Source organism: Scyliorhinus canicula, chromosome 20 (assembly GCF_902713615.1).
Source record: "Scyliorhinus canicula chromosome 20, sScyCan1.1, whole genome shotgun sequence".
NCBI classification, from domain to species: Eukaryota; Metazoa; Chordata; class Chondrichthyes; order Carcharhiniformes; family Scyliorhinidae; genus Scyliorhinus; species Scyliorhinus canicula.
In genome coordinates, this window is record NC_052165.1 from 45169128 (window position 1) to 45181831 (window position 12704).

A 12704-nucleotide genomic window follows, 5' to 3' on the forward strand; every position below is an offset into this window, starting at 1 on the left:
TTCATATAGAATTGGGAAGGCAAAGGGGTGAGGGAGAGGGAAGATGAGGAATCTTTTTTAAAAAATAAATTTAAAGTACCCAATTCTTTTTTTCCAATTAAGGGGCAATTTAGCGTGGCCAATCCACCTACCCTGCACATATTTGGGTTGTGGGGGTGAGACACGGTGAGAATGTGCAAACTCCACATGGACAGTGACCCGGGGCTGGAATTGAACCCGGGTCCTCAGCGCCATGAGGCAGCAGTGCTAACCACTGCACCACCGTGCCGCCCTGGAAACCAAGTATTCTCAACTCACTCCATGCCCATTTCTTAACCACTCCCTGATCATTGTATAGCAGTCATAATGATTCCAGTGACACAGGCTAGTTTGCACACATTAATCCTCCCACAGGAGGATTAATACTACAGAACTGTATTCAAGGGAAGACCAGATTGGGAAAGCAAGAATCCAATTTGAAATGAGTTCTGTCCTGGCTGAAATCTGTGTTAATCAGTGTGTGCGCTAACTTAAATTGCTAGTACAAACTGAAGTGCCTGCTGACATCAAAAGTAATTTAAAATGAAGTGTGGACAAAACTTGCAGTTTATTCCATGTACTAAGGAATAAAATTAAATGAACAGCCAATATTTAAATTTGAGCCTCTACCAAACACAGATTGAAAATATGGACAAAGTTCAGTTACTTTGCTTTTAAGAAAGTTGAATTATATTTCAGATGAAACTCAGCAACAGAAACATATACAGAAAATGAAATGTGACCACAAAGATAATGTAAAAAGAAATCACAGGTTCACTCACCTTTTTTAGACAGCAGAGTGGTCGGTCTTTTTCGTTTAGGGTTTGGAGATAGTGAGGGATGAAGGTTGATCATTTTCAGAAGCTCGTTAATTCTTTTATCATGAGCTTCCAAGGCAACAGGATTCAAAAAAGTTATTTTATTTGTTCTGTTGAAAAGAAAAATAAACAACCAGCACTTCTATCATGGAATACTTTCTAGTCATTGACTACTGAAGACTGGTATTACAAAAATTAAACAACTAAATACTGTGAGTATAAACTTTAATAATTAATGAAATGCAATCTAGAATTTGGAGTTATCAAGTCTCAACGGCTCTTTGCAATGCATTGAAGATTTGCTCTTTTTGGGAGGTCAAGCGGGGTCATATCATATCTCAATCCATGCCGAAGCAACAATGGCAGAAGAAGACTCCACAGAATGGCACATTCATATTCCAGCTCATCATTTTCTTTTTATGCTTTATTTTTTGAAATTCCAATCAAGAGGCAATTTAGCTTGGCCAATCCATCACCCTGTACATCTCTGGGTATTGGGGGTGAGACCCATACAGACATGGGAAGAATGTGCAAACTCCACATTGACAAGTACATCATTTTCATGACGCATAAATGGTGGCAAAAGCCAGTTGGGCCAAATGGCCTGTTTTTCTGCTGTAGACTTATTTTTTTTTTTTAAATTTAGAGTACCGAATAATTTTTTTTCCAATTAAGCGGCAATTTTAGCATGGCCAATCCACCTAACCTGCACATCTTTGGGTTGTGGGGGTGAAACGTAGACACGGGGAGAATGTGCAAACTCCACACAGACAGTGACCCAGGGAATTCGAACCTGGGTCCTCAGTGCCGTAGTCCCAGTGCTGACCACTGTGCCGCGTGCCGCCCCTAGACTTATTCTAATTCCAATACAAACATACTATCCTCCACAGAATATGTTCTCTAACTTGGCTAGGTCAAGGGAAAAAAATGGTAAAAGAATAACTGAGGAACAGCTAACCAAGATTGAAAAAGGGCAGCACGGTGGCACAGTGGTTAGCATTGCTGCCTATGGCGCTGAGGACCCGGGATCGAATCCCGGCCCTGAGTCACTGTCCGTGTGGAGTTTGCACATTCTCCCCATGTCTGCTTGGGTGTCATCCCCACAACCCAAAGATGTGCAGGTTAGGTGGATTGCCATACTAAATTGTCCCTTAATTGGAAAAAATAATTGGATACTCTAAATTTATTTTTAAAAATCTAGATTGAAAAGCGGTGAGAGAACAGTCAGTATGAAGTGGCAGGGAGTTATTTCTCTACAGTCAAGGCTGTAGATCCATGAACAATCCATGAAGAAAAATAAATCAAATTATGTACATTCAAATTGCATTTTGCAATGGTATATATTACATTTTAGAACTATACTGTTTTAGAACTATACTTTAGACTAACATTTAAACTAGCTGAGCCAACAATATTCTCTATAGCCACCAGTTCCCAACAGTCAAGAAGTTGGGGTTAAATTAGAAACTGCTGGATATGGCAGTGTTGCAGTTATATTACTGAAGTAGCAATACAAGAACGCAATTTCTAATCCAACCATGACAATAAGTGAGTTTGAATAAAATTTCTTTATAATATCTGGAAAGAGGGTGAATGTGGCGCAGTTGTTAGCACTGGGATTTGAATCCCGGCCCTGGGTCACTGTCGAGTTCGCACATTCTCCCCATGTCTGCGTGGGTTTCACCCCACAACAAGTGGGCAGCACGGTAGCATGGTGGTTAGCGTCAATGCTTCACAGCTCCAGGGTCCCAGGTTCGGTTCCCGGCTGGGTCACTGTCTGTGCGGAGTCTGCACGTCCTCCCCGTGTGTGCGTGGGTTTCCTCCGGGTGCTCCGGTTTCCTCCCACAGTCCAAAGATGTGCGGGTTAGGTGGATTGGCCATGCTAAATTGCCCCGTAGTGTCCTAAAAAGTAAGGTTAAGGGGGGGGGTTGTTGGGTTACAGGTATAGGGTGGATACGTGGGTTTGAGTAGGGTGATCATTGCTCGGCACAACATCGAGGGCCGAAGGGCCTGTTCTGTGCTGTACTGTTCTATGTTCTATAACTCAAAGATGTGCAGGTTAGGTGGATTGTCCACGCTAAATTATCTCTTAATTGGAAAAAAATAATTTGGTACTCTAAAATTAAAAAAATAATATCTGGAAATAAAAATCTTGTATCAATGAAGGTGAACCTTTGTGACTGAATCTGGCTGGTTCATGAGCATTTGGAAGGATGTTGTCTTTACCTAATCTGGGTGTACACCTGACTCTCATTCCACACCAACCTAGTTATCTGCTCTTTGAAGTAGCCTATCAAGCTGTTTTGTTTTGTGGTGGACGATAAACATTGGCCTCGTCAGCAATGGTCATATCCAGAAAAGTGAATGAGAAAGAATTCTTACTCAGGAAATTTCCTCTTTGGCTCCAGTCTCTCATGACACAACAAATTCTCCATTTCATGGTCTTTTTCAGCTCCAGGCAAAGCGCAACTGTCCATAAATTTATAGAGACTGCTGCTGCGGTCCTCAAACATCATCTTTTGCTCTTTACTGAAGAGTCTTGAACCAACCGGATAAAACACTTTGTGATCCATCAGAGTCTGGCAAAGGCGAGCCGCCTTCAAACGTGAAATATCATTGCTGCTGAAGTAGACGTTCTGCATGAGGTGACTGAGCACCACATCAACAGCATCGGCGCCAGTGAAGCAATCATTGTGCATTCTCCAATGCCATCTCTGCTGCTTCGAGTCCACCTGGGTCTGGAGAGCATGAATAATATTGTTCCAAAGCTGTGTTGCATAAAAAGGTTCCAAATGGCCTTAAAGAAAACACAATCGTGCATTAAGAAAATTTCAATTTTTATAAATTGACTGTATTTGAATTGTGCCTTATCACATCTATCCAGATAGCCCGAAGTTCATCACATCCAGGGAATTACTTTGAAGTGCTACCACTTTCATAATAATCTCTATTGTCACAAGTAGACTTAAATTAACACCGCAATGAAGTTACTGTGAAAATCCCCTAGTCGCCACATTCCGACGCCTGTTTGGGAACACAGAGTGAGAATTTAGAATGTCCAATTCACGTCTTTCTGGACTTGTGGGAAGAAACCGGAGCACCAAGGGAAACCCATGCAGACATGGGGAGAACGTGCAGACTCCGCACAGTGTCATGTGAGAGTACCTTTAAGAAATGAGGGTTTATAAAGTAGCTGTAGTGGATGTACTTTTAAGAAATGGGTGTTTATCAGTGATGTCAGAGTGTGGGTGGACCTGGGATGTCTGTCTGCTTTTACTTTCAAATTGGGCTTGCAGCTACAGGGTGTGTTTATTTTTGTTTTAGATTTGGAGAAGTTGCAGTCAGAGCAGGATGTGTATGAATCTCTGCAAGCTTATGAATATTCATTTGGTGATTTCAAAGTGGTAATTATTCGCAGTAATGAAGTTAAACCTGATGTCTTTCTGTAAAAAGGGTTCTTTTTGTCTTATGGATGTTGCAAGGAAAGATTAAGAGTTACTTAGGGACTGTATTCTTTGGGGAATTTATTGGTGTTGATAGTTGTTAAAATGTTTACTGTGAGTTTATAAAGTGTTAACTGGTTTCATAAATAAACATTGTTTTAATTATAAAGTACTGTAGATTTCTGTTGCATCACACCTGCAGAGTAGGACCGTGTGCTCCCCATAACCACAATCTATTCAAAGTTGTGAGTCAGGTGAACTCCATGATACACTTTGGGGTTCTCTAAACCCTGGCCCATAACAACAGTGACCAAGAATCGAACCTGGGACCCTGGTGCTGTGAAGCAACAGTGCTACTCACTGTGCTACCGTGCTGCCCTAGTTGTTGCATAAGCTCCAACAGCAGTCATTTTATGAACATTTTGTGTGTGACTTTCCCCCCACCCCCTCCGCCCCGGAATCCATCCTTCCATTAATGGAACACCATGGCTGCAAAGTGCACAGGAATCACTGCAGCAATTCAACAAGGTTATTTCAGTAGCATCTTCCTCCCGACCTTGTTCTAACAACAACAGCAACAATTTCCTGCGAAAACCATCACCTGCAACCTGCCTCCATGCAACCCACCATCCTGATTTGGGTATATAATCACCATTCTTCTACCATTGCTTTGTCAATATTCAACTAATATCACTCTGGAAGTTCCACCATTACAAGCGCTGCAATGATTCAAGATCACCGTCACCTCCTTAGGGTAACGGAGAATGCAACCCAGCTTGCATCGTCAAGTCTGGTGAACAAAACGAAAAGGAAATTCTGCTATGCTAAGTTATTATCTCATCACTGATACAATAACATCTTCAACATCAACATCTTCAACATCAACATCTTCAACATCAACATCTTCAACATCAACATCTTCAACATCAACATCTTCAACATCAACATCTTCAACATCAACATCTTCAACATCAACATCTTCAACATCAACATCTTCAACATCAACATCTTCAACATCAACATCTTCAACATCAACATCTTCAACATCAACATCTTCAACATCAACATCTTCAACATCAACATCTTCAACATCAACATCTTCAACATCAACATCTTCAACATCAACATCTTCAACATCAACATCTTCAACATCAACATCTTCAACATCAACATCTTCAACATCAACATCTTCAACATCAACATCTTCAACATCAACATCTTCAACATCAACATCTTCAACATCAACATCTTCAACATCAACATCTTCAACATCAACATCTTCAACATCAACATCTTCAACATCAACATCTTCAACATCAACATCTTCAACATCAACATCTTCAACATCAACATCTTCAACATCAACATCTTCAACATCAACATCTTCAACATCAACATCTTCAACATCAACATCATCAACATCAACATCTTCAACATCAACATCTTCAACATCAACATCTTCAACATCAACATCTTCAACATCAACATCTTCAACATCAACATCTTCAACATCAACATCTTCAACATCAACATCTTCAACATCAACATCTTCAACATCAACATCTTCAACATCAACATCTTCAACATCAACATCTTCAACATCAACATCTTCAACATCAACATCTTCAACATCAACATCTTCAACATCAACATCTTCAACATCAACATCATCAACATCAACATCATCAACATCAACATCAACATCTTCAACATCAACATCTTCAACATCAACATCTTCAACATCAACATCTTCAACATCAACATCTTCAACATCAACATCTTCAACATCAACATCTTCAACATCAACATCTTCAACATCAACATCTTCAACATCAACATCTTCAACATCAACATCTTCAACATCAACATCTTCAACATCAACATCTTCAACATCAACATCTTCAACATCAACATCTTCAACATCAACATCTTCAACATCAACATCTTCAACATCAACATCTTCAACATCAACATCTTCAACATCAACATCTTCAACATCAACATCTTCAACATCAACATCTTCAACATCAACATCTTCAACATCAACATCTTCAACATCAACATCTTCAACATCAACATCTTCAACATCAACATCTTCAACATCAACATCTTCAACATCAACATCTTCAACATCAACATCTTCAACATCAACATCTTCAACATCAACATCTTCAACATCAACATCTTCAACATCAACATCTTCAACATCAACATCTTCAACATCAACATCTTCAACATCATCTTCAACATCAACATCTTCAACATCAACATCTTCAACATCAACATCTTCAACATCAACATCTTCAACATCAACATCTTCAACATCAACATCTTCAACATCAACATCTTCAACATCAACATCTTCAACATCAACATCTTCAACATCATCAACATCAACATCTTCAACATCAACATCTTCAACATCATCTTCAACATCAACATCTTCAACATCAACATCTTCAACATCAACATCTTCAACATCAACATCATCAACATCTTCAACATCAACATCTTCAACATCAACATCTTCAACATCAACATCTTCAACATCAACATCTTCAACAGAGCTCTTTCAAAGGAAAATAAACCAATGCTATCCATATTTCTGTAAATTTTCAATTCTTCATGCATATTTTACAGCACAGAAACAGGCCATTATTTGGCCCATCTGGTTCATTCTGATGTTTATGTTCCAAACAAGCTTAATTCAACCCTCTTCATCTAAGCTCATCAAAATATTGCCCAGTGAAAGCATGTCCCAGTCATCACTTTAGCATGGACTGTACTTCTTTGGACGTATCTGAAACTTTTCTATTTTTGTTAAAAACTGGACACTAACCAGATACCAGACTAAGTTGGCTGCCACGGGTCAGGTGACTTTTGTCAATTTAACGCAGATTATATTAAGCTTCCAGAAAGTTCCAACTTGAATCATCCTGGGTGGGGGAACTCCTCTTGAATAGAAATACCCAGACATCACCCCTCTGTGGAATTCATGCCTGCCATTGTTCGTAGTTCACCCCAAATTCAGAACCAATGGAATTCGAGACTCCACCTATCCAAAGTTACAATTCAACAAAGGGAGAATTGCAGAAAACCTGTTGTCCACAAGTGGATGTGAAAAGCCATCGTCTAGCTCCATTGTATAGCAATGACAATCAGCTTTAAGCCATTCTGGGTGGACAATAGCTATTTAACGTGTGACCAAAACGGACATCCTTTATTATCACCAAGGCCCAGAAATACCTAGTCTGCACAAAGCACTGCTGCATACCATCAGCTGCAGTCCAAGGCAGTCAAACTGAAGTCTTTTTCAACTTGTAGGTGGCCACATCTTAGAAAGCCTGTCGGTCTCATTCCTTAATCCAAGTCCACACGTAACAAAATTAGACCTCCTGAGACGAATACCACAAATATTTGGATATTCATCGCTGAGAGGGGATCCTGCAATAATCCCAATATCCAACCATTCAAACGTATCTAAACTGCAATTCTAGAGCGGAAAAGACTTCCATCTTTACCATGCCCACATATGTTCTGCTACAATGAGACAAGCACATGAACTAAGAAATATTATTTACAACTTGTACAATTATACTATTCTCTTTCGCTGTATTCTACAAGTGTGTCTGTCTGTACATGCCTGTATGCCTCTGGGTCACTGTCCGTGTGGAGTTTGCATATTCTCCCCGTGTTTGCATGGGTTTCGCCCCCACAACTCAAAGATGTGCAGGCTAAGTGATTGGCCATGCTAAATTGCCCCTTAATTGGAAAAATGAATTGGGTACTCTTTAAAAAAAAAAGAAAAATTTTTTTAATAAAAAAATAAGTAAAAGGAATGCCCTGGTGTGACCATAAGATACAAAAGCAAAAGTAGGCCATTCAGCCCATCAGGTCTGCTCCACCATTCAATCAGGTTATGACTGATCTGATAATCCTCAACTCCATTTTCCCACCTTCATAGAATCATAGAATTTACAGTGCAGAAGGAAGCCATTCGGCCCATTGAGTCTGAACTGGCCCTGACAAAGAGCACCCTACTGAAGCACTCGTATCTACTCTATCCCCGATGAATTGGGTACTCTTTTTAAAAAAAAATTAAAAATTGACAGCTCACACAGCTGGGGGTGGGCTAAGAAGCACATTCACCTTCCAGTCCAAAAACCCACTCCAATTATGGACAGAAAGGGAAAGGGTATGAGGGATCAAGTTCTCTCCCGACCCTGTCCATGACAATATCTTTCTATTCTTTTCTTCCTCATGTGGTTATCTAGCTTCCCTTAAACACATCTATCCTACTTACATCAATTGTTCACTATAGTAGAACATTCCACATTCTCACCGTGCTCTGGATAAAGGCATTTCTTCTGAATTCCTATTGCACGTTTTTGGTCACAGTTCTGGTCTTCCCCACAAATGGAAAGATCATCTCTGTATGTACCTTAGCAGCACTGTGGTGCAGTGGCAGTGGTTAGCACTGCTGCCTCACGGCACCGAAGTCCCAGGTTCAATCCTGGCTCTGCGTCACCTTCCGTGGAGTTTGCACATTCTCCTTGTGTTTGCGTGGGTTTCGCCCCCATAACCCAAAGATGTGCGGGGTAGGTGGATAGGCCACGCTAAATAGCCCCTTAATTAGAAAAAAATAATTGGGCGCTCTAAATTTATAGAAAAAAACCTTTGCATGTACCTTATCAAACCCTTCGACAATTTTGATGTGAAGGTGCTCCCTCAGTATTGTTGAGGAGGAATTACAGAACTTTGATCCTGCGATAGTACAGGGACGATCTTCATTTACAAACAATGCAACAAGCTAAAATTACACTGTTAAATACGTAATCTTAAAAACAAATTAATTGCAAGTTGTGTTCTGCAGTGTAAGCCTTTGCAGCTCAAACAAACCAAGTTCATGAAATATATATTTTTGTATCTCATGCAAAGAAATGCTTGAAGTCAAGTCAGTTTAATAAATAGATTTGTCCCGAAAATTTCCAGGACTCTTGAAAAGAAATTGCTGTGTTGCACTACTTTGATGTGGGCAGTTAATGCTTAATGGAAACTGTGGAAGTGAGCTTCAAAAATTCATAAAACTAAATTGAAAAACCCAAATAGAAGTGTCAGTGTAGCCTGTGTGAAGTGGTTTCAATCTCAGTTACATTTCAAATAATCATGCACTCTCACTCTTCAAAAAATGTGTAATCATCACTGCTTTAAGACATTCAGCACAATATACACATTATATAAAACTTCTCTATAATTCACTGTAATTATTTTTAACCAACTCACCAAACACACAGAATTTGATATTCTTAAACTAAGGATCTGTGGGTGGAGTAAATTCCTGGGGATCAGATCAACCACAATCTATACTACTTGCAAGATACTTTAGTCAGTGGAATTTGCCTTTTGCAAGAAATTGGGAGAAATTAAAAGACCAATAAAAATCCCAACCTATCATTTCAATGGTGAGCTTTTGGAACTGGACATGGCAATAACTGCTCAGTATTAGCTGAAGCTAGGCAGTTCTGTCAACATTACCAATGATGATGGATAAGGCATTGAAGTTAAGGTTTCAGAACTACAAAGCAGATTCAGCTTGAAACTTTCTCAAAGACTCGAAAACAATTATCTGTCTCAGTAAATGGATAATCACCTCACATCCATTGTATTCCTTCCAGACATCTGGCAGGAATTATCTGAACCAGACCCAGATCTTGGATTTTTGAACACAAGAGGTGAAGAAAACAAAATAGAGATAGCCAAAGCTTCTGAACGTAATGTTGAAGGGTCACATTTTTCCAGATTAAGAGAATTCAGGAAGGTGCTTAGGAACACAAGAACATTCAGTCCATCAAGCCTTCTCCACTATTCAATGTTTTTAAATTCAGTCATGGGATGCAAGCCCAATATTTATTGCTCACTCCGAATTGCCCTCAAACCTTGAGCCATTGCAGTCAATGTGATGCAAGTTAGTGAGCGTGTTCCAAGATTTTGACCCAGCAACAGTAAAGAAATGGGGAGTGACTTGGTAAAGAATTCCAGGTGGCGGTGTTCCTACAGACACCAGGTAGTGGTGTCTGCTGCCCTCGTCCTTCTATATGTAGTGGGTTTGGAAAGTGCCAAAGGATTCTTGGTGAGATCCTGCAGTGCGGCTTGTAGATGATACACAATGCTGCCACTGTGCATTAGTGGAGGGAGTGAATGTTTGTGATGGAGGACCAGTCAAGCAGGCAACATCATGTCTGCTCAATGCCCCTTTCCTGCACTAGCCCCATATTCCTCGATATCGTTCGTATCCAGGAACCAACCTATTTCTCTCTTGAATATGCTCAATGATCGAGACTCCACAACCCTCTCAGTGAAGAAACTCCTTCTCATCTTGGTCCTAACTGCCCCTTATTCCAAGAGTCTTCATTTGTTCCAGGTTCGCCAGCCAGAAGAAATATCCTGTCCATATCTACCTTGTCACACCCTGCGAGAATTCTCCAAGCTTCAATGAGATCACCTCTCATTCTTTTAAGTCAAAGGCAACCTGATGTGGCAGAGCATTGGGGAATTTATCAATTTTGTATTACTGTAAAAAGACAAGTTGTAGGGATGAATTTAAGCAAGCCCAATCATAATTGTTCATAGGTCTATCTATTGTGAAATAAAGATAATAGTTAGCCAGTTGTACTTGCCCATTATAGTTATTGTTATTAACAAAAATGGACTGTTTAAATTTAAACCTGGTGACTAGTTATGTGGCAGCAAAAGACGAAAGACTTTGGGTATTTTCTAAGATTTAACAGTTAATTTCAATTATGTTGTGACTCCGGGTCAAGTGGGGTTGGAATTGACCACGCACTAGCCCAGAGCGTCGTAACAAAATACACAAATACAGAAAGCACTCAGAAAATTTATGGGAGCGAGAAGCACTTGAATTCCAGAAAATTTCTGCAAGCAGGAGCCAAGATTTGCAACAATGCTTTGTGGCTTATCCTCAAATGATATTAAAGAATGGCAGACTGTGGGAAAAATGGCATAACAGGTGAAAGACAGAATTTGGAGGATTTGACACCGAAGATACACTGGTTTCAGTCAAGTGGCATTAAATGGCTTGTGCACTGCAAAGGACTGGTGCTTGATAAAGATCATATAATCCCTACAGTGCAGGAGGTGGTCATTCGGCCCATCGAGGCTGCTCTGGCCTTCTGAAAGAGTACCCTACGTAAGCCCACACCTCCACCCTATCCCCACCTAACCTTTTTGACACTGAAGGGTAATTTATCATGGCCAGGGCAGCATGGTGGCACAGTGGATTAGCCCTGCTGCCTCACAGCGCCGAGGTCCCAGGTTTGATCACTGCTCTGGGTCACTGTCCGTGTGGAGTTTGCACATTCTCCCCATATTTGTGTGGGTTTCGCCCCCACAACCCAAAGATGTGCAGGGTGGTGGATTGGCCACACTGGAAAAAATGAATTGGGCACTCTTAAAAAAAAAAAAAAATTTTTTATTTTTTTTATTTATCATGGCCAATCCACCGAATTTGCAATTCTTTGTTCTGTGGGAGGAAACCAGAGCACCCGGAGGAACCCCACTCAGACATGGGGAGAAAGTGCAAACTCCACAGTCATCCGAGGCTATAATTCAACCCGGGTCGCTGGAGCTGTGAGGCAAAATAGATCGTAATCTATTATGGGTTTTTTTAAAAGTGAGTAATTGTAGATACATCTACAATTCAAAGGTAAAAATATATTCTGATCAATTTTATCAGTCTGAATTTGGATTTATATTTCACCCACAATGTGTTGTAATTAACCTCAAGGCCATGAGTCAGGAGTAGGCCATTCAGCCCTCAAGTCTAATCAACCAATTCAATAAGATCACAGTTGATCTGATTTTGGCCTCAATGCCACTCTCCTGAACATCCTCTGACATTTCACATTGTGAATTATTTGTGTATATTTTGTATACAAATTACAATTTAATACCAGGAGAGCTGTGACCTGTACTGTATAAACTTTATTGGATGTGGGAGTTTCAGAATAGTTTGAGCAACACATGCAGGAAACATATTTAATTGCATTCAGTCAAGCTGAAAGCCACTAAACTTGAGGGATATCAGTGGCACTCCGTCACACGTGGGAAATGAAAATATGTTCCAAGAAGTGATCATCACTCAACCAGAGTGTCAGTTGATAAACACTGGAAGCTAGTGACAATCTTGCAAGGTGCAAAGAGGAGCAAGAGGATGAACAGGAATCCACTGACGGCACTGACTTAACAAATATGTTTTCAATGATTGCCTTTGGAACAAGTGCCTTGAAGGAGCCCAACTGCACTGTGGCTCAGTGGTTAAAACTGCTGCCTTACAGGGACCCAGGTTTGATTTTGATCTTGGGTGAATGCCTGTGTGGAGTCTACACAATTGTCAAAACGGCACTGT

The 12704-nt window shown here is 40.3% G+C and overlaps 1 protein-coding gene across 4 annotated transcripts in view; it reads right to left on the bottom strand.

Moving 5' to 3' along the window:
• Nucleotides 1–12704, bottom strand: part of depdc4 (DEP domain containing 4) — a 32175-nt gene that overhangs the window by 18211 nt on the left and 1260 nt on the right. For 3 of the 4 annotated variants that reach the window (XM_038780985.1, XM_038780981.1, XM_038780983.1), the window contains exons 2-3: nt 3219–3633; nt 801–946 (exon numbers count right to left, since the gene is read on the bottom strand). In XM_038780985.1, coding sequence (XP_038636913.1) covers nt 801–946; nt 3219–3633 — 561 coding nt within the window. Of the gene's footprint in view, nt 1–800; nt 947–3218; nt 3634–8966; nt 9026–12704 lie in introns of those variants that run through there. The other variant, XM_038780984.1, reaches the window with a different exon arrangement.